The sequence below is a fragment of the Xylocopa sonorina genome, chromosome 8 (assembly GCF_050948175.1).
Source record: "Xylocopa sonorina isolate GNS202 chromosome 8, iyXylSono1_principal, whole genome shotgun sequence".
Classification (NCBI taxonomy): Eukaryota; Metazoa; Arthropoda; class Insecta; order Hymenoptera; family Apidae; genus Xylocopa; species Xylocopa sonorina.
In genome coordinates, this window is record NC_135200.1 from 4,872,243 (window position 1) to 4,895,391 (window position 23,149).

The window sequence follows — 23,149 nt, forward strand, 5'->3', positions numbered from 1 at the left end:
TCGTTGTTTGTACCCAACCCAGCGTTGTCAGCCGGAAAATACAAATATTCGTAATCCCTGTGTATTATTCTCGTGATACGTTTCGCGTGTGCCTAGGAACAGGACGAGTGGATCGAAAAAATAATGGAGAAATATGCGCGTCGGGAGGAGAAACACGTCGGAAATACAGCCGACTTCCGGGCCATGAATTTCGCACGGACGTTGAATATCTTCTCGACTCGTATCTCGCGCGTTTTCGATTTCCCGATTTTTCATCGTTCCGTGGCTTATTCGCTGCCCCTGCGACAGCGATCGGGTAAGGGGTTAGTTTTCGTCCAACCAGAAACGACAGCGTGATCGGATTTCCCGCTGAGATCAGTTCAGTCACTGACTCGCCGTGTAATCTTTGAAATTCGACCGTGCTGAACGGATTGTTCGTTAAATCGTGGACGATGGTTGGGTTTCACGTGAATCATTGATGGAGCGAACGAGAAAATGCGAACAGATTTATGGATGAAACACAGTAGAAATCAAAGTTATTAGAAGAGTTTATTAATAGTATTACAGACAGAGTAAGTTGCGCAACGCGAATGATAAGAAACAGAAGGTTGATTTCTAAATCCAACGAATACACGAAGAGCATTCATCGCGAAGCGCAACACTTTGGACGAAGTTCCCGTTTCAACCACTCTCTCGCTGGAACCACCAGCACAGCCGCCCTCGCTTTGCACCTTTGCGGTTGTTCTTTGAGGGCATTCGTAGGTACCGCTGGAAAAGCGGAGGCACGTACTTTTAAGGGAGTCGTGACGTGTCACGTGATGAGAATACAACGCTCGTTTCGTCTCGCGGTACGCCCTTCGTTTACGTAGCCATGCAGAAGAAGAGGGGACCCTTTCCTCCCTCCTTTGGGGTAAGAAAATGTCCGGACGGAATAGTTTACCGCTGCGCACTTGGATTCTAACCGAGCCTCTTTCCTTTACAGCATCGATAACCGTGGTAAACGGTCCAAGTATAAACGAACTAATGAATTAACAACGAAAGAACGCCTACGCTACCCGTAAATAAATCATTTGGCTACAAATTCAACTGAGACTTCCATGTTACACGGTTAACTGTGTAGATCACTCGAGCGTAATTTCGATCGTGAAAGAGTTGACGCGTAGAGACGAAGATCAACGGAAGTCGCGAGTGATCGATCGAGAGGATTGAAACGAGCTCGACGTCGACGATCACGATGTCTGCGCGATGGATCGACAATTAGCGAGCGACGCGTACGTTTCTCTCGAACGACGAGTCCGTCGACGCGTAAGGGAGCGCATCCTGTCCTGGGGGCAGAGGGTCGTCGCTAGTAGATTCAGCGCGAGCCGAGTCAGACGCGATCGCTTCGACCCTTCCGACGAACGTAACGTCGGCGCTCGTTAAGGCTTTTTTGGAGTAGGCCAGCGCTAAGCGCGGTCACGCCAGTCTTCCATACGGCTCGCGATACGTGAGACGAAAGAATTATTGCAATTTTTACGCGACGCCAGCCGAATCTCTAATGCCAGCCGAGCGGCTCCTTTCCGCGAACGGTGCACGTCTCTGCGTACGGAATCGGTACGATTCCTCCGCCGCGACATCTCTAACTAGTTGTGACAGGAATTTATATCTATTTCTTTTTCGTTTCCTTCTTTTTTCTCTCTTTTTTTTTTGCTTCTCTACTCGTCTGAATTCGTACGAGCGTTTAACGGCTCCGCTACTCGGAAACGCGCGCTTGCGATTCAAAAATTATCGTTCCCCGAAATGGAGACGGTGGCGAACCAGCTGAGGTAAAAATAGTGGAGCTATTGGGTTAGTTAGGGAGTAGCTCTGGTGTTGACGCGATTCTAATTGCGATTTTATCTCGAGCGCATCGATCATTTACAAGAGATTACATGTTCGTTTCTTACTTGCGTTTCTCGAAGTGAAAATAATTACCAGCTTGGAATCGTGTTTACTTTGAATCGTAGAAACACCCAGATCCGCGAGATCGACTCCTAACGCGTTCCGATCTGAACGCGTTCGTACTTGAAATCGGTACTCGGACTGTTCAGCGTATCGCCACGGTTGTTTACGAACGCCAGCGAAATAAATAATAAGAACAGGATCTAACAGAAGCGGCGAAAAGGTTACGCATTCTCGAGGCGGCGTGTCGTCCCACGGGCGAAGGCGCGCGGAGGTATTGTCGCCGAGCTCGACGAAGCTTAAGGATCGTTAAGACGGCCCCGTGTGGGCTAGTTCTCGCGCGCAGGATGCCCACACGATGAGCACAATGTATAATGGGCAGGGTAGGGCCTGGTCGCATCCAGGTATATTTAGCCAGCGCGCCTCGTAATCACGCGTAGGCATATCTCATTCATAAAACATAACCACCGCGCGCGGCTGCTCGGCTCTCCTCGAACGAGAGGCGTCGCCCGCTCCTGTGCGGCGAATTAACACGATTGGCCAACTTGTTCCTCCGTGCGACGAGATGTTGACGGAAATGTCGTAATTCCGCTCGGCTCGCTGCTTCTCCACCCCGTCGAGAAACGTCCGCGCCACTCGGAAAACGATGGCACTGCCGAAATGCACGGAAGCACCTCTTAATGGCCGCAGGAGCGGGGAATTGTTTAAGCGTCGAGGAAATGAGACTGACGGGCGTTCGAAGCTGGTCAATAGCGATGTCATCGAGTGTCTCGTGTATCTTCTGGTTTACAATTTTTGTATTTCTTCGATTCTTTTTTAATCGACTGAGAGAGCTGCTTAAATCGTTGGATCGAGGAGGAATTTATTTTTAAGAGTCATATCGTTGTATCTAAGAAGCGAGATAAGGATTATCCTTTGTTCTTGATACGAATTGGTATGAGTAAAGTATGAAACAGACGATGCACGATGTGTAATCGGTCCAGCAGAGGGTTGTAATCCCTTAAGATAGCCCGCGAGGTGGCCAGCTGAGTCTTGGAAGGAAGACGCGAGTGTGGACAAGGACACGGATGCGGGGCTCGCGAAAGTTCGCCGCGTAAAAATGACTTGTTCCTTCCGGATTTTCGTAGTCATGGCGACGGGTTTCCTCGAATCTCGAGAGGGTACGGGATACACTTTGCGCCACGCTGTAGGACACGTACGCTTCCCCCGTCCAGAGGGAGGAAAGGTGCATCCTCTGTTCGTTCTTGGGGGACGATAACTCGGTTACGAAGGTTCTCAACCCGAGGAACTTTCATTTTTTACCAAGCGGCCTTGTTGTATTCTCCTATTCGAGAGTTACGACCACGTTCACCCATGGATATTATTCGTTTTCTCTACAATTGGGGTAGATATTTTCTGAGGAGGTAGTGGACATCTCGTATTTTCTCTTTAACGCAACAAAATGTATACTTTTTTTCTGCTGGATAATTCAAACATTTTTAACACTTGATAGCATAGTTAGAGATTGGATTTCTTACTGTACGTAAGATTTTTGTGGTCTCGGAAGCATTGAATTTTCAAATCCATCTCGAAGATTCGTTTCTGAACGGATCGGTCCATCCCTTTCGACGCTGTCTGATTATCGTACGGTTTTTTTTCACGCAAATCCAAGCAACAGCTGAAACAAACAAAGGGTAATACGTAACTAATCGTTCGTATTTTCGTTTCCATGATCTACAAATAAAATGAGAGGAGCACGCGAATGCGCGCGGTAACGTATACGGATGAGAAACGGTAAATATAGAAATGAAAGGTACGTCGAAAACGGGAGGACGGGTAGCGACAGAGGGTAGGTCAACACGTAGTTCATTTGCAACGAGTGGTTCAGAGAGAAAGAAAAATTCGGCGCGATGCCCGCGCGCGAGTACGCACAGAGCAGCGAATATCAATTTTCGTGGGTGCGTACATTTGATCATTTAGATGATTATAATTCAGGTTTATCGGGTGAAGCAGTGAATTTTCATTTTATGATATGATTATTGGATGCATTTATCGCGATTCTATTTTCTGACTAATTCTTTCGCTTATTCATTATATTATTCGATAAAATAGATAAATTTCAAAAGTACACAATGTTCAATAAAATCATGGAAAATTCTATAAATGATAATTAAAAGTATTTAACGCACAAAATATTTAATTACCGCTTTCGAAACATTTTTATGGTTCATTCTATACACGTATGCGCGTACGAATGCAAATTGTTTCGGCGTTCCGTCGACTCGCTCGAAAAACAGTACCCACCGGTTGGGTAATCGACGTGCCATCGAACAAAAGGGATAATTCTATCTCGTTCAGAGGATTATTTGCTCACGATCGCTAGTCCACCCCCGTCCCAACCCCTCGCCTCTTTTCCGCGTCTTTTTCATTTCGACTGACTGGCCCGTCTCGATATCGTGGCCAAGGCAAACCTAATTTCATCGCCCCATTCTCTTGGCGTCCATCGAGTAGCCCCTTCATAATCGCACGACAAAGGCAGAGCCACCCCTTTTCCGCCTTTCAGCCTCTCTCTCTCTCTCTCTTTCTCTTTCAACTCGTATCGCCACCCTCGTTCTCTCTCGTTTTTTCATCCTCTGCCTCTGTTTATTCGATATTCCCTCTTCTCCTTTCTATTTCTCTGCTTTTCTCTCGCGTGGACGAGAATCAGTTGTGTCCGCTTAGCCGAAACTGCGGTATCGACGGAGCGTTCTCCAAATTTTAGGGGATGCGCGGTCCCGTCGAGAAGCAACATCTGCCAGCCGGCGTAACGTCAACCCCGTCGAACGTCGCGGGTAAATTAATCACTGCCCATCAACCGCCTCGTTTCGTCGCTATGATTCCCGAATCGTAGACCCGTCGCAACTTGATTTCGCGTTCCATTTCGTCGATCGACCGTCGTCAACAATGGGACTTACCCGTTGACACAGACGTTCCCAAAGTATTCGTGAAAATGCTCGCGTGTCTTTTTGTTCGTTTTCAGCTGACATCACGGTTCGTACTCGTTGCGAGACGAATTCTTCTCTGTCTTTGGAAACGATTCTGCTCGTTTTACGCGTTCAGTGGCGATCGTGTTGGAAAATTGATCGTCCCAATATTATCTTTACAAGCTACCATCAGAGTTAAATATGAAATTAATTTCTTGCGTTATCGTGGTCAGCGCGATATAAAGACGGTAACGGTTCAACGAACTTGTCCCCGTTTACGGATACATCCGAGGATATTTGAAAGAGTTGGAACGATTTGAAAGCAACGGCGTATCGACAGTTGAAGCGCGCGGCAAGTTGACAATGGCGTATCGTAAATCAGTTAAGGGACTGAGTCACGGGTAGGAACCATGAGAGTGTCCATCGAGCGTGCAGCGTTGTTCCTCGTCGGTAGATCTTTGAAAGCGAGGAAACGCGCGAGCAATTATCGAGCCCAGGGCCTGGGAACCGCGTACGCGCGGCTGATCGATATTCGACTTGGCGTCGATTATCGTGCAGGTTGCTACGGGTAGGCGCGTACAGGTGTGTTAAAAGGCAACACGATGGCCGGCATTACAATTAATGACGGTGGTGTGCTCGTACGTGAATCGTTCGGAATAGCAATCGATAGTACAGCACCTGTCAAGAATCTCTCATGGTTACCCTCGTCGCTGTCGTTGTCCACCAACGAAATTGTCGACCCCTCGAGGGTCCTCGCGTTGGTCCTACGGTTTTTCAATCAGCCCGCCGACGAAACAGCCGATGATCATTTGCATTTAATGGGTTTCGCTAGTTTGGAAATTAAAACGAGACGTACCACGACGAGCACCGCTCGTCAGAGCGTTCTTGATGTATCCCTTTTCACTCATATCATTTATTCCGTGCTGTCTTTTTAATGCAACGAGGGAGGGGAATTTTTTAAAACGCACAAACATCTTGCCACCGTGTTCAAATTCAAATGAGTAAATTGAAATTTCTTGCCAAGGTTTTCAGGCTAAATTTATTCGTTAACAGAGAAATCAGCTGCGATTTAAAGTACGCTAATCGTATTTCGTTGCAAGACGAAGCACGCTGTAAGCATCGAATCTCGATATTCTTTATAATTTTCAGTTTCTTCGACACACTTGGTCGACAATTGGTATAACAAGGATTCCTAAAAAATATGTAGCGAACAAAACTAATGGCAGCCAACAGCGGCGCGTACCCGGAAATAAAGCAGTTCTTTACAGCTTGATGACCGAGCGAACTAATCGACAATCTAAAATCGTTTATTGACGAATTTATAGCCCCGTCTCGATTCTGTTAATTTACGGAACAATGCCCACGCGGCGCCGTTTACCCATTGTGCTCTGTTTCCAGTTAAGTTGAATTAAAACGACTTATAATCGAGCTCCTGTCTCAAGATCCTCTCCTCTCCCCTTTTCCCTCTCTAGCCACTCTCGTTCCTATTTTCATCCCTCGACTACGTCGCGTTATTTTCGCCCGAAGAGAAAAGATATTATCTTCTTGGAAGACGATGGCTGAGAGGGAGAGAGAGAGACCCGCAGCAATTTTTATTACCTCCTTCTTACGCGATTAGTTCTCTCGGCCTTATTAACATTTAGCCGCTCGAACGATAATGTCACTATCCAGTTTTTTTCTCTACTTCCCAACGTCGACCATATTCGAAGGGAAAAATTAATTATTCTCTATTCGATCGAGCTCCGTAATATTTAAAAATGTATACGCTCTCGATCTGCCTTCGTTAGTTAGAGGAAGTGCAGAGAAAAATCTGTTCGAAGTAACAGCTGGTTTCCTTCGTAGAAGGAAAATAACCTACGCTCCACCCTTGCTGTTGCGCTTTTATCGTACAGCGAACGATCAAAGAAATTTCTTATCGTATATATTTAATATGTAATTACGAGTCTCGCGAAACTAGTAATTTTCGAGTGAAATCGTCCACGGATACCTACGCGAGGTTACTCTGAGAACGCGTACAATTAAAATCTCGATGCTCGCAACCCCTCTTCCCATCGCGTTTCGCAGTTGCAGGCAGACGAGATACGCGCGAACGTACGAGCACGCGCGAATGTACGCATTATTCCTAATAGAAGCTCGCAACAGCCGCCTTTGGAAATCCCCCGTCGCATCGGGTGGCGGGCCCAGCAAAAGGAAATCGAACGCGACAACGTCCGTTCGAAAGGGAAGAATGGGACGGGGCAACGGCGCGAGATAGAATTGAAGTAACGAAAAGTAAGAGGAAAAGAAAAACAGCTGGAAAGAGAGCACCGTGAAAAGCGAGGAGGCGAGAGAGAAAAAGGGTGCGAGAGTGGAAGATGTGGAAGGAGGAGGAGCGAGAGAGAGTACGTACGCATAGAGAAGTGTGCGCGACGCGCGTATTCAGTTACGTCCGGTGCGTCGCGCCGTCGAGACGCGTCGTTTCGGCAACAAGTTTGGTCCGCGCGATGCGCCAACGCGAGCGTGCCCTCTCGCTCTGCCTCGAGTATTTACGTTTACCTTGCGCGACGTAGCCGACGGAAACTCGTCGTAGACCAACTCAGTCACGAGTCGCATTTCCATTTCCGTCGAAATCACATTTTCTTGCTACCAACAAATTTTCAAGGATAACCGTTGGCGTTTAAGTAAAAGTGACAGTGCGCGTCCGATTGGATGAATCATGATATATAGACGAGTATCGAGGTTCCTTCGTCGACTCGTACGAGGCGATTGGATAATAATGTAGTGATGCGAAGAAGACACAAGTGGATTGGCGTCCCTGTTTGTTTACACGGGCTGGCAACAGCCGAACGCGAAATTGAATAATTGGATGATAGGCGAACGGAGGAGTGTCATCGATCGTCTCGCCATCGGTTTCATTTCGAATTTCTCAATTGTTCGCCGCTCAGACGGAGGAGCCCTCGGTGATCCTCTCGACTCGCTCCGCAAGTGGAGGATCGAGGGCGTAAATACCGTTTCGTCGATTATTTCGCGACTCGTTTCTCTCATTGCGCGCGAGTAGTCGAGAAGTGGCTCAACGAAGAAGTTGGAGGATCAGCTCTTCGAGCTGAGTAATTGGATGCCACGAGAACTTCTAGCAACAACGCAGCCGCGAATTTGATCGCGAGGGATGGACGTTGGCTACACTCGTCGCTGCGAGGGAATCTCCAAAGTGTTCAGGCGACTGTGAACCTAAGTCGAGAAATCGTTTGGACGGTGGACGAGTTTCTAGAACGAAAATCAACTGTAATCGTTAACTTTCCACGAGAACTGGTAGCGCAGAAACAGAAACGACTCGAGCAACAAAGTAAATTGAATTTCACTGGAAAACGGACGTCGATCGCACAGCTGTTTCCCACACTTGCACGCTTATGCTACTTCATTCGAGTTTTCCATCGATCGATCGCAACATTTCTCCGCGTGTCGTTCGCGTTAATCGAGCCAGCGATCGTCCCTCGACTGGAGACCTGGCTCGTCTTTTTATCCCCGGATAAGAATCCGCGTAGACGTCTCCAGCCGCGATTCCATTCGCGTGGCTGAGATTTCCGATGGTACTCCTTTCGCTTTCGCGAGGAAAGACGAACGTGAGAACGTGGACGCGAGCGTTCGTTCCCCGGGTTTTGCGAACGGTGCCTCGAACCTGGGACGTTGCTCGCGTTTCTTGTACGTCGCTTGTTGCACACGCTTCAGGCACCGTTGATGCGCTTCTAACATAAGTACACGAAGTCAAAAGGAACGTGACGGCGCGCCTCGCGGGGGCACGTGCATCGTGGATAACAAGATCGTTCCGGTAATAGATCGATCGTCTGTGGATCGTGGACGAATGAACGAACGCAACGACTATCCTCGACTCCTTCGACGATGAAAAACATATAATCCACGCGTGTGATTCAACCTTCGTATCAAAATAATTCAGAAAAAAAAAGTAAGAGAAACAATCGTATGTATCCTGTTAATCGCATGCTCGATCGACTACAATTTAAAAGAAGACATATATTAAACGCTTTAAACATTAGTGTACGTATCGTTAGAGAAGATAAAGTGTGTAACGAGCCGAGGAAAAGGGACGGTGCAACGCTCGCGTGCAACGTGCCACGGTTCATTGAGTCTAAATCGGCATTAATTACCACCCCCCCTCGGAAGCGCGAACGATTTCGCATCGCAGCTCGCAGCGAATGAATCCGTTTCGTTGGCAAATCGTCACGACTGTCCCGTTAATCGACGGTGGATCATGTCGCGATAATCAGATCGGCACGAATTACGAATGCCAAGTGTAATTAGAGAGCGGGGCTTCGTGAGGGCAGCCCCGCGGTAATTACCGATTCCACCATCGTGGACTGGTTCTGTCGCGCGTGAATCGATACCATTTGGATGACGCTGACGGCAGCAGGCATCGACGTCATGGCGTGTATTAGGGCACCGAGGTCCGTCTGCGGATCGAGCGACGACATCAAGGCTGACTCGACCCGCAATGTCGTACAGGTATGCACGAACGTGTCTGTACCTTCTCAGCTATGAATTCCTCTGCGATATATTTCATTCCCCTTGCGTTATACGGTTCTCGAGGCACGCCAAGTGTATTCCAATAGAAATTGCTTCGATTCTTATTTTTATTCGACGATTTCGGTTTCTCGTTTAACACACTTTGCACTCGAAAGTGTAACATTTGTTGTTTACTTACATAATGAACCGGAAATTGCATTCGCCTCGTCTTCGTTGAGGAGTCCTCGAGTGCAAAGGGTCAACGTGTGGTATAACGATTGGTAGACTCTGGTAGCTCTATTGAAAGTTACTAATTTCTAGTTGGAATGGTATATGCGATCATTGTAGAGCTATTGCGAGGTGTGATGAAAGATGAACTCGAGCGGTAGCAGTTCTTAGTAGTATTACTTGCTCGGTTTAATATCTGTGCATATTGAATTACTTAGACCTCCTTTAATCTTTAACTGCGTTTGATACTGGAGTCGATATATAGGTCGAATGGTACATTTCAAGAGGCTGTTATTTATCGAAAGCGTAACAGCTAGTGTCCATCGCCAATCGCAAAATTGTTGAATTTTCAACGACACGAATGTCAGCGATCCACTCTTGATTATGTATTAAAACTCAATAGAAAATAGAACGCGTTCCAGCAATTAAATGGCAGCTCCAGCGAGGAAATTAAAGGGCGCGAAGGAATCGACCGCTTGAATACTGATTGGAACGCGCGAAGGGCACGTGCGCGGCGTTCTCCAGAGTCACTCGAGTCGTCCCTTTGTCCCAAAGGATTCGCAGGTATCCCTCGAACTCTCAGGTGATCGAGTACACCCGGTGCGGCTCGTAGACACCGTCAGAGTCGAATCACTGGTCGCGTTGCACCCTGTGCAATAATGAAAATTAGAATCTGCGCGGTGACCCGAAATTATGAAGGAAGTTCATCCTGCTTCTCTCTTTGCCGCGCACAAAAATAGTACGGTGGTCCCGACTGGTGCGCGAGTCGAAACGTGCGAGTTCCCGCGCGCTCGCACACGCGTGTCGTGCGTCAGACGTGGCACGCGCTCGTGTGCACACATCCTTCTTCGATGGACGCGCGATTCCTGCGCCAAGGGTTCACAGTTCGAGGCATACGTTCTATTTCAAGTAAAATGGAAATTATTAGTTACGAAACCGAAGTAATGAAGCTATTTAAAAAAAAAATTGGTCAATTTTTACGCGAGATTCGTTGCTCCTCTCTGCCATTGATATTTCCTATGGGTAGCTTCGTTCCCACCTTTCCGTTTCTAACGAAATCTTAGTGTGCTGTCAAACGATATCGAAACATCGAAATGGCAATGTATGCGCGTACAAAACAGAACAGAAAACGCACAGTGGTGATGTAATTCCTTTCCTCCGTCTAATCCATCCCCTCGTTAATCGGTGCCATTTTTCTCACTCGACTGGCGACCGGCTACTCGAATTCAACCCCTGCAATAGGCAGACCGTACTTTTAGAACTGAAACTCTCGCGGTGGATTGGACGCGCGAGAAATATCGGCGTTCGCCGAAAACAATGAGCTTGGCGAACGAGCCGATGCCCTTTCTAACGTCTAGGCCTTTTCTTTCGCTCGGAAAGAAACCCCGTCCACGGAGGATGGAGCGCGGCCGCGCCGCTTCCGGTCCCTCGAGGTGATTAGGAAGACTTCTTGGGAGCGTACGTGTCGGTCGGAGGAAGTCTTAATTGACTGTTTCGTGGCTTTTTCCAACGTGTGCCCTTCGTTAACGTAATAGCGCAATAATAGGCGAGTATAATTGGCGATGTGAAAATATTGCCCACTTTACTTGGGTGCCCCCCTCGACTAAACCGAGCAACTAACAGATTTCACGGGGGAGGTCTACGGTTAATTGCTCGCATATCTAATCACTGCGTTCGCAGTGCGTTGCGAACCAATTCTGCACTCTTGTTTCACGTTCGCGAAAAGTACACGAGGAATTAAGCAATTCTCGATTTACTTTTTTCAGATTAGACTTCGTTGCCTCGCGTTTCTCACGATCGTAGCTGGTTACACGTTAAACGTAACGATCGTAGAATTTTCTTCCCCTCTGCTTGAAAAAGCTATCGACCACATTTTCTACAGCATACGATCATCTCTAAAATTTGCACGCTTATAGTTCTCGTGGAGGACGTTCGATCGTAAATTCGCTCCGATCGTTCGCGATCGTTTATCGATAGAGGAATCGATGTTTCGACTCCGTGAAATCGACTCGTCGAGTACGTACGTAGGCGGTCGATTCGATCGTGATGTCAGCGGGTAACCCCAACGCACCTGGGGCTCTCGACGATCGAACGAGTGCTCGCTCGCGAAGCGTCGCTGGCGGAACCGATAAAACCGTGCACAGTTCGCAAACAGGGTGACGATGTAGGCCTCGCGTGCAACGCGGTTAATAAACGCGTGTGTCCGCTTAGACGGTTGCAACGTGGTAACGCGAGGAGTTTACGTTTCAGTATTGGCTGACGAGCGGGCGCGTGATAAAAATGCGAATCGGAAGTGTCGTGCGTACAGTTTTCGCGGATGGTGATGACGAAAACGTCTTGCGACGTCTTACGGACAGATGTCCAATTTTGGCGTCGGCCACCTGTCGCTGTCTCTCGAGTTTCATTCGCAAAAGTACGTTCATTTATTGCTAATGCGACTCTGCTAACGGTTAATACTTTACTATTCACATTTTTTTTTTTTATTTCCCACGAGAAAATCTTCTTTTCGTGAGAAAAGACTACTTGAACGTCGATTTGATTGATTATAATTCTACTTCGAGGCATTCTGTTCGACGTTGTATACATCAAATGTCGTTAATATGAAATTATATATTACGAGAGAGAGAGAGAGAGAGGAAATTATGATAGTTAATTACCATTCGATCGTAAATGTTGTAATTTACTAGATAATTCAGCATCCATCGAACAAAGCGGACGAAATAATTGAAATTACAGGTGGAATGAATTGATATTAACATTGGTACACTTACGAATAGGAAAGATACATATTATTAGCTCGACTATTAAAAGAGAACGCTATTTCAAACGTTCAACTGACATCTTATCAAACTAAAGTGTACTATCTTTTACGCAGATCTATACTGATTGGGCGAATTATTATCTGGAGAGAGGCGGTTGCAAAAGAAGAGTGACGGACCTCCAGACGGATCTTTGCGACGGTGTTCTTCTCGCGGACCTTGTCGAAGCAGTCAGTAAGTACGATGAATCTATCCACACCCCTCGATTGAGACACGAAGCCAACGAATAGTCTCGTGACAAAATTCTGTAGCTGGAAAATCGACAGGTAATCACTTCGATCGCCTTGCCAACGTTCCATCTGCATCTACGAGATATAGAAAAATTGTATCGTACACAGTGGCTGTGGTCGTACGAGTGTCACGCGTATCCGAAACACAATTTTCTTATTAAGGTCGAAGAGCGTCGGAGGGCAATGCGAACCAAGGTCAAATATCTCGCGTACTATTACGTCGATCGTCGTCGAGAGCCGTGGTAAATGAATTGGGTGCCGATAATAAAGTGGCAAGTAACAGTACTGAATGGCCGTATCGTTTATGGCATTGAACAGTTACCCATAACACATAAATCGCCGGCAAAGTCGTTAGTTCGCGGGGTAATGTGGTCACGTGCCATACGCGTAGGCCATATGCGATGCGGCTCGATAAATTCACGATTCCGCTGCCCGTTACTGTTACGTTAGCCAGCGAAAGGGTACGGTTCTCGTTAATTGTTCCCGTTTTCTCGTTACAGCGAACCAGAAGGTGATCGACGTCAACAGAAAGCCGAGGAACGCTCAACAAATGGTGAGTCGACTTCGACGAACATTTTTATCATCAGCTTCGTAGAGTACGCTCGTGCAAGGTCTCGAATACTTGCAATCGTAGCATCGAATTTCTTAGCATCGTTACATATCCTAGCTATGTTCTTCTTCTGTTTCAATTAATTTTCGTCAAACAAATATTTAAAAACATGCCGCTATTACGTATCTCGATTCGCGTGAGATTAGAAAATTCTTTCTGAAATTTTGCGGTAGAATCGAGGATCGTTTCCGCTTTTTTTTTTCTCTCTCTTCAGTGACCGAGTTTTCTCTTTAAATAGAAATTGTGCGTGAAAAGGAAGTATAAATACTTTAGTTTCTCTCTTCGAGGTGACGAGACTCGATCGCCATAGCTTGCAGACGTTTACGAGTTGTCTTTTAAAAATAGAAGCCCCGTAACTGCATTTGGGGTGCATAGATAAAATCTGACCGGGTGCGTAGGGTGCTCGTCTAGAGCCGCGTCAAGGAGAACCGCTCGGGATCAACGGTTGCTTCCCTTTGCAATCGGAAAATGTTTACCGCGATGTAAATTAGGCTGATCTTAAGTTCAGTCTCGGATACTTTCACCCTGAGAACGTAAAATTAAATACGCGAACACGTGCATTTTTGTTTCTTACTAAACTCATTCCGATTTTTTTTATCCTTTATTTTCTTATTTTCGCTACTCGAATATCTGAGAAACTCCGAATTTTGGCCTCGGATATGTTTTTAGAGATTTGATACGTTCGAACTGGATCGAAAGCACGAATACACTCGTCGTTTAAGAGATACCATTTTTCACGGTCGAATTGGAAACGCGCGGTGCCATTTTCGAGACGAAAACTCGATCGAGAAAGTCGACGAGGTCCTCTTGGACGCGATGGATCCACGGATCCTCTTCCTCGATCTCTCGCCGCTTCTCCATTCCAATCTCGAAGTCGTGAACAAAAGGACCGAAGGGAGGAGAACGGGGAACCGAGGAGAGCGGGTATTTTATAGATTCCGACTGCATCTCGGTGAAAACGAGCTGCGTCACATCCGGATGGATCGACCAAGCCGAGTTACACTTTGCCGGATAACGCCTCCTCGTGTTCTCTATTTGCATAATCTCGAGAGAACGCGTCGCGGCTAGTCGATGACCCGAGATTACATTTGTAATGTAAAGCAGCAACCAGGTATACCCGAAAGGGTTGTTTCTAATCGGATTTCGTTGCTCGAACCATGACCACAAATTATAAATCACAATAATCTAATGATAGTTAGCGTTGCGCGAGCGTAACGTATCGTTTGAACAAGTTTTTCTTTTCTGCCTTTCCATTAAACGAAATTTTGCGAAATTCGTTCAACGTTTGATGTCCGAAAGAGGAGAGGAAAGCTGGACTTGACGCACGTCTCTTGGCAACTTTGCAGTCAGCTTTAAACGCGGTGTACCTACTTAAGTTACGTAAGCTGGTAACTTGGTACGGTTGGTCTTTAACGAGACCATTTTCATAAGCATTGTCACCGCGTCGTCGTGGCTTGATTTCCTAAATAGCTCAGCCGCAGTTGCCAGCAATTAACGTTGTTAATAAGCGTTCGCGCTACCGTGGCTAGCCGATTTTATCGTTATTAAAAAAGGAACGCGTATTTATACGACATGATGTATATTTCTCAAGAAAGTAGAGATCTTTCATCGAAGAATATTAACGACAGAATTTTCCAAGAGTAACATCCGTTCCACTTGATAATCGACTCTGACTGCGAAGGGTATTAAAAGTTCTCTTCCTAAATAGAAGTTCACTTCAGAACTGTCCAATGTTTTCCATCCATATTATTTAATTCTCGAATGACCCAGTAAACTTGCTAGCACAAAGCTCTTTTAAGTACCCTCGAAGCTTTTTCAACGTCCATAACAGCACGGCGTCTAGTCTAACAATAAGTATACACAAATAGCACTCCTCCTAGCGTGCAGCCGTTTAACTTAAAATTCACCTTTATTCCAAATATCAATTTCGAAATTTATTTTACTTGAGGTAGTCGCTTACAAATCTCTTAATACCTCGCAACGAGAGAATCCAAATGTATCGTAAACGCCGGTAGAAAATCGTCCGATTAACCTCTCGACCTACAAACACGTCTGAAATACATCGGCTGGGTTACTCGATTTTAAATCGCCGTTCAATTTCTCGCTTAATTACGTTCTATTAATACGATCGCCGCGTGCACAGCCTCGAAGTCGAGGCGCCCTTTAAACGATACTCTTTAAACCGATTTTCACGCGTGCAGAGAGGTCGTCGCGGTTTCGAGAAGCAGCTCGCGCGAGTCTCGCTACCTTCGAGCCGCGCGTGAAACGCGGGCACGATCCGTCGTAGACGGTCGCTTTCCAATTTCGCGGTGTCGAGGGTGGACGAAGGAAAGAAGAAGGGCCACGGTCTATAATTAAAGCAAACGCGGTTCCGTCTGTGCGCGACGCCGCGCCGCACGTTACACGTTACGATACGTGCCCGAATGTAACGCGCTGCGTTCCCCTGGTAGCGAGCCCTGCTCGCGTGTTCAAGGTTGAAATGTCGATTTACACCGGTTTCAGCGGCTCCCGCGACACGTCCCACTCGTAAACCGACCCTCTGAACCTTTTTCGAACGCGCGAGAAACAGGAAACCCGCGAGAGATCGCTCAGCGAGACCGTCCCGGTTCGCCAGCTGCGCTTTGTCGCCGCTGGAGAACGCGTTGTTCCCAGCTACAAATTATCATCCTCGTACGGAGACGTGGGTTAACCGTGGCCGTTCCCATCGCTTTAGTACAGGCGACACCTTAATTGCACGGTTGTTCAGACGCGTGTCTACACCAGACACCCGCGAATTTGAATAACGTCGCGCGTACAGTGGATCCTTGGGTGCAACGCTGGTAGAAGTGGAGGAATAGTGGAGAACGCTGGTGAGAACTCGCGACGCGATCAACCAGACTCGTGTAATTCGGTGAATAGGTCTTTCTCTGTGGATAGACGCGATGAAGGGAAACTGTGCGTCTAAAAGGTATCGAGAAGAATGTTCGAACGCGTATTCTGAACTGTGCTACGATAAATGTGAAATACTTCGCATAGAAATGTACGAGTTTTCACAAATAATTTAGATAACCAGAGGTTACACGGAGATCAATTTGCTGGTTGGACAAAAGTTTTACGATAGAAGAACACAGGCGCGTCTAAGTTGAACATTAGGAACGCTTATCAGACGGGAAACAAATATAATCCAGGGGCTGGGTAACTCTCTCGAACGCGGGAATTAATATTTACAGAGCAGAAGGACGGAATATATTTATTTTCCCTTCGTTTCGAATCTCCCTTCATTTGTTTTTTAACATTACCACTCGCGTCTTTTCGTACGCACTTGTTTGAGTCGCGTTGTTTTTAAAAGAGTCATCGACCAAACCGGAACCAGTGGCCGGCGTCGCGTCTCTGACCGTCCGAGCTGGTCCATCGAGATCTATTTCTATTTCACGGAGAGTCCACTCCCAGTGAAAGTGACTCACTCGGTGTATACGTTATTAGTCAACCGGCCGCCTTTTAACGATCGCCCGTTAATAATTTCTAAATACAAACGATTTCTTTTGGCGGTCGACAAGTGACGACCGCGTGGCGACGCGTCGCCCATCCTTGCGAGGGAAATAATTCCATCGCGGATGACCGCGCTCGCGGCTCCAGGGCTTTGATCGCCGCAAAAACGCTGCCTCTCCCACCGTTACCAGCGTTAATTACGGTAATTGATAATTAAACTCTCTATCGCTTCTTAGTCGTGTCCTGGGAAATATGCGCGGCTCGTTCGTCGGATGGCTCGAGGCGAGGGTAGCCGTCGTAAAAACGCTTAATCGATACCACCGTAACATTTCTCTGCGAATTACGCGAGGAATTCTATCGAGTATCTAATAATTCCGTATTATGCAAAAGTTTGTAAGATACGATTGTTTCTACGATATTTTCCTCGATCTCTCATAGAGAGAGAGAGAGAGTTATCCTTGAGTTTCTTAAGAAAGTAACAGATTCGTCTGATCAGACGAGGGTATTGAGGTGTTGGCATACAGAGTGTTATTGATGTATTGCAATTATTTTTTATTCGAGAAGATTTCTTGCTGTTTTATGTAGTAGAGGGTGGTAGAAGGGAAAGAGAAAGGGAGAAAAGGGTGTTTTCAGTTTGAAGTGAATCTAACCCCAAGCGTTAGGGAGCGATGCACTTTCTCGAATTTTTTAGAAATACACATACAAAGCTTTCACAGATTTAACAAAATAATTAGCGATAGTTAGCTGTACTTTCTGCTGTTGGTATAAGAAATTACACGAGCGAAAAACAAAACGTACCGCGCCTCTCGTTGAACTACTAAGAAAAATCAATTATCGGACGCAGAGATCGATCGCATATGATCGTGACTTCAGAATACGATCTAAAGTTATAGTTCCACTTTGACAAGTGAGAACAAAAAAGAATCAATACAAGGATCGTTCGGTACAAATGGCCAGAGGCTGTGAGAGATCTCGAATAAGTGGTGGCGTACGCACAATCGACCGTGTGCACCAAAGTCCTCGCGTTCACGAAAATGTTCGCTACAGGTGTCCCAGATATAGACGCGACATTTGCGCAAGGCGTGGTTTCCTACGAAGACGTTTTACTCGTAGACGGTCCTTGCTCTTTCCGTTGAAACGAAGACACTCGCACGATGCTTATCGATCGTTCACGCGGGTTATTAAACGACGCAGGACGATAGACGAAACCGTACAGACCTTGCAATCAAATTTATGTCGCGGGTTGTACGTATAATTTGCTACGTTTCAAATGATTTAATAGAACAGCCATTAATTTATCGTCTCTCGCGACGGGTTTTATGTTCGCTCGATGTCTTCTGCGGACGGAGTATTTCTTGCGTCACGTGGCGACATTCAACTCGTCAAGGATCATTTTTTTACCGACAAAAAAAGTCAGCTGATCTCCGCATGAATTTGCAATTTCACGATGACGCACGTTTTCAGTGTTTTTAACGACGCCTGAATTAATTAAACGCGCTACATCTCGCTGCCGTCGAACGATACGTTCTCCAAGGGAATCTTTGCCAATAATTCGAGTTAGCGAAACAGAGTTCACGGGTGTCCATCGCGAAATTAGTATTTCTCGAAAGGATCTCGCGTCTATTTTCCTTCCACGCGTAACGAGCATCAGCAGCGACTGTCGACACGCGAAATTAAAAGCAGACCAGGATTTTAACCACGGCGAACGGATTTTAACGCGCCGCCATTTTTCCCCAAGCCACGGTTTATATAGCGGGCCGTAACTTTTATTACCTCGAGCAATATTCGCGGTTAATTACCGCGGTGTTTGTCAGTGTTCGCGTAGACGGTGCACGCCGACGACAGCACGGCTAGCTAATCATTACGATGGAACGTGGGAATAAGAAAAATCCGTCGCAGAGGAAGAAGCAGAAGGAGAAGAAGGCAACGCACCCACACAACGTGCAATTTCCGAACGATCCCACTCCCGTCCTCGTCCACGGCTATAATTCTATCTCCCGTTCTTTGGTTAATTAGTGTCCAGTCGGAGACGAGATTCCCGCTCGAGGGCCACGATCGTCTTCTTCTTCCCAGCCTTTATTGGCTGTCGCGGGGGACCTTAATAAATTAATCTTTTCTGTGCGAATTAAAATTCGTCGTTACTTTTGCTTGGAAATTTTATCGCTTGTATTACGAGTTTCTTCTTTTTATGGTATTTTTTTGGGAGGGATGGGCGATGATTTTATAGCGAAGCGAACCAGAGAAGCAGGAAAGGAATATTTAGTTTCAGGTGGAACATTGCGACATTGTGGATGAATTGTTAAATCTTTACCCGAGTCTTTTGAGCAATCGAATATTTTGTTGTCTGAAACGTCTGCTTGGAAAATTCTATCGTAGCGTTGTATAGTAAAAGTTGTGAGGCGAGCGTTGTGATATATAGCAAAGCGCTATTCTTCGACATCAGTTTCATCTATCTCGATTACTTAACATTTTTACTTTCTTCTTACCCGCTGCGCACGATTTTATCCCATCGTGCAATTAAAATCCCTTCAGCAATTAAAATGAAATCCGCGATACACCGTGAATCCTCCGACCGCTTCCGCGGTGCCATTTCACGTCACCGGCTGAAGGATAAAGTACGGTCCGTGGAAAATTTCCAGCGTTATCCGAAAAAGGTTTCATTTCTCGCGATGCAAATGTCAACTTTCGCAAATGAAATAACCGGCAGGAGTGGCTTCAAATTATTCCCCTGCCGCTCGTGCGGAGTACAGGTAGAATGGGAGATGCTTTGACCGCACTCGGCTCATGAATTTCCATACAATTTGCTTGGTTATTGTGCGTCCTAGAAATTACTTTCCGCTGGGTTCAGCGACAGAGTGGTCTGTTTTATTTCTCTTTCTCTCTTTTCTTTATAAAAGCACGTGAAACGAGAATATCTTTTAGAATTCAGGCCTCGTTCGACTGTGTATCGCGTGTTCGCTAAAAAACAAATTCTATTGGCAAATCTTGTAGAAACGCTTGAAACAATTTTCGAATCTTCTTACCGGACGCGTACTTTGGAGACTCGTTCTGGTAATTACGAGCTATAAATTCGATCTGGGAAATAGAAAGGAACTCTGCTAGTTTCGGTGAAAAAGTCGCGAGGTACGCGGGCATTGTGATGCACACGATCGTTCACAGAGGGCGCTGGTACGACAACCTAACTCTAACTTCGGACTTTGCTCTCGCACAGAGAGCGCACGCGCGAAATCAAGAGATTCAAAGATGTTAGAAACGCGGACGCACAGTAACGGACCAGAGAAACGAAAAACCGAACAACAGACAATTCTGAACCGAGTTCAGCGAACAGCGATCGACAACGAACCGAGACGAGTCCTTCGAACTACCTCGAAACAAGCGACCGTTTCAAACGAAACGAAGCGTGGTCATCAAGTACGATCTCTCTCGACCAATCTCTCAAATGTTACTCCGCGTTGGGTGCAAACCAAACGTGTTCTTCTAGCAATCAGAAAGAAGCTCGCGAGGAGGCGAAACCTTTCGAGCCACGCGAGATTGCCAAGCTCGAAACGAGCTGGGGGCTGCGCAGTTGGCGCAGAAAATGCGAGGTCCACGAAAGATCTCGAGGATGAGAAATAAACGCGTGAAAGGAGAAAGGAGGCGAAGGTAAACGGACGGGGACACGGAAGTTTCGGATGGCCATTTTTATGGGAACCGCTTCATCCTGCCACGAACTGACCCCACGCTACTATTTAGCACCAGCCACGTGGATACCTGGTTTTTAAGGCCTGGTGTACACGCGAACGACATCCACCGTTCGGACACTCCCACCAACCTGATCGCCCTCGCGGCCCACCCCACCCCCGCGCACTTTTATCCCGTCTCTCTCTTCCCACGGGACACGGGGACGCGTATCGCACGCTCTCCGGCTACGTCTACCGACTCCGACCAATTGCGGTGCGGCTTACCTCTACCTCGTGTTCGCGTTCTCTGTCTCACGTCGGTTAGTGTCTCACGAGTGATCCGGTAGCGTGGATCGGAGCGCAGCATCCACGCTCCTCGTGCTTATTGGATTTTGCGCGCCGCGGGAACAACGATGCGCTCCGCCGTTTAGATCGTTTACTGTCGCGAGCTATTTTATTCTTCTTTCTCAGCCGCGGACGCATTCCGAATTTAGCCTCTCGCTGCTCGATTCGTTTCATTTTACGCGACAACCGATTTGATTTGTTCTCTAGAAATGTTCGAATACAGTCTTTTTTACGTTCGAGGTAAGGTAGCTTTTGCGGTAGCACTGTTGTCGATAGAATTTATTTAATAATCGTACGGACGTCTGGTGCAGTCTGTGTCGAGACGATCGGTGATAATCGTGAAAGTAAATAGTAAAAATACACTGGGGTTCGACCTACTCGCAGTGTTGTATCTGTGGTCTCTATCTCTCATCAAGTAGTGCTCGACGAGTGGCGCGGTCTGTTACTGCGGATGCTGCAACAGTTTCTCCGGCTATATTTTCGCGCCAGTGTCCGTAAACACACGATGTCCCGCTGGAGGAGTGTTCTTCAGATTTCCGAGTCCAATGGAGCTACGAATTTCAACGAACGTGAATGAAAATTAATCCGACGAACTGGAAGATCAACGCGCATTCGAAGCGACAATCTATGAACAGCTAATCGCGTTCGATTGAAAAAAACTGGTACAATTTTTCAAGCTCGAGTCACTGTAGAGACACATGAGACTCGTCGATCAGAGGACGCAAGTAAAATGGAAAAGAAACGCACGCCTGAGTGTCGTATAAATGGTACCACGTTCGAGCGCTGACACGGTAAGTGCCAAAATCGAATTTCACTGTTCGCTATAGAAATTACAGGAACGGATGAAAGTAGCTCGTTCGAAATTAGAGAAATAAAGATAAAAAATACGCAAAATTCCTCAGAGAAAGTCCTAACAAATCGACAAAGGGACCCCGTAAAGTTAGTCTTAAAATTAGTTTTTTTTTTAGTAAAAAAAAAAATCGAGAGGAGGCGAACGAAAATGTGACGAGGCTCGAGAAAGGTGGGGGTGTGAAAAATATAACGAAGACGGTGGACGATGTTCGACGCGGTGCTCGCGATGTAAAGGATACTTCGAAAACGATACGACGATCAATCGTCCCGTGGCTCGTGACGCGGGTTGGTCCCCGCAGGAACTCTCTTTAAGGGACCCACCGTTCCGCGCAGTCCCCGAACAAAGAGGGTTTATTGCCATAAAAGCGAAAGAGAGAAGGCGGCGAAACGTCCGAGAATCTCCTTAAGAAGGTTTATAAATAGGCATGGCCGGTCGAAGCGATATTTTCGCTCTCGCGGTGAAGCGACAATGAATTGGTCACGACCACTGCGACGATGAATGCCCTTCGTGGCCACTCTTTAACGAGGTCTGCTCGACGTACGCCTTTCTAATCGCGGAAAATCTACCTCGCGACCGGCTGATTCGCCTCGAAATCGACGACGTGGCCATCGTCCACGCGGAAGGCCACTGAGATTTCCTGGTTACTCGAAGCTAGGATTAGATTTTGCGAGCTGGTATTCGTCGCGATTGTTTCGACAGCGCCTGTTCGCGAATCCTCCGACGGTTGTTGGTCGCGCGAGGGTGATTCAAGAACTGTTCCAGTGGACCAAGCGGTTCGAAATAGACTTCGATCGACGCGAATGTTACCATCGTCGTTGCAATGACGCGTGGTGGGACAAGGAAATTCGAAACGTGGATCGACACTGCGGTCGAGGTTCAATCTTTCTAACGATAAAAGGTACAATTTTTGTGTTTACGAAATCTATTGAAATTTTGAGACACGCGTGAGAGAGAGAGAGAAATGTTAGGGATGGAAATGGCGGATACTCGCGGGCAATGCGCGCGTTAAGTGAAATTGTCGACGACGATGAGAACGTGTATATCAGGCTTGCGCTTAACGAAGTTCACTGTTTCTGCCTCGACCTTAGACAGATCTCAAGATCTGACACGATCGCGCGTGCAGTCGTATACGACTGTTAGGAAAGTGCATGGCTCGCTTCATTGAGCTGCTCGCACAATTTTCATTCCTCCTCTCGTGGCGATGATAATTAACGCTGTCGAGGCTTTAATTTCAATTGAAATCTTTGCGCCGCGTACCGAGAACGCTAACTGGAGCAAGGAAATTCTGGGCTCCTCGTCGCGCAGGGACCAAATAAAATTGGACGTTCCAGGAAAAATGTTTTGTTCGATGACCAAGTCGCTTTACTTTGAAAGTGATACATTTGTACGCGCGTAACGCTTCCGGAAACCTTGATACGTGGAATCGCACGATGATAACCATATTGTAGTGTTAAGAAACGATGAATTTTTTTTTATACGAACACAAGGCGTCCAAGTTGGGCGTCTCGCGGAAATCAGATTACTCATCGGATATATTTAAAGAGAAAAAATGAAATTCTTCACCGCGAGACGTATCGCAAAGAAATTTATCGGTTCCAT

General features: G+C 46.7%; 1 protein-coding gene across 1 annotated transcript in view; it reads left to right on the forward strand.

The window, feature by feature from the left end:
- The first annotated feature begins 9,200 nt into the window (after positions 1-9,200).
- Positions 9,201-23,149, forward strand: part of Sick (sickie) — a 164,991-nt gene continuing 151,042 nt past the window's right edge. The window contains exons 1-3 of the mRNA XM_076899505.1: positions 9,201-9,338; positions 12,442-12,559; positions 13,116-13,168. Coding sequence (XP_076755620.1) covers positions 9,228-9,338; positions 12,442-12,559; positions 13,116-13,168 — 282 coding nt within the window. The 5' untranslated portion in view covers positions 9,201-9,227. The remainder of the gene's footprint in view (positions 9,339-12,441; positions 12,560-13,115; positions 13,169-23,149) is intronic.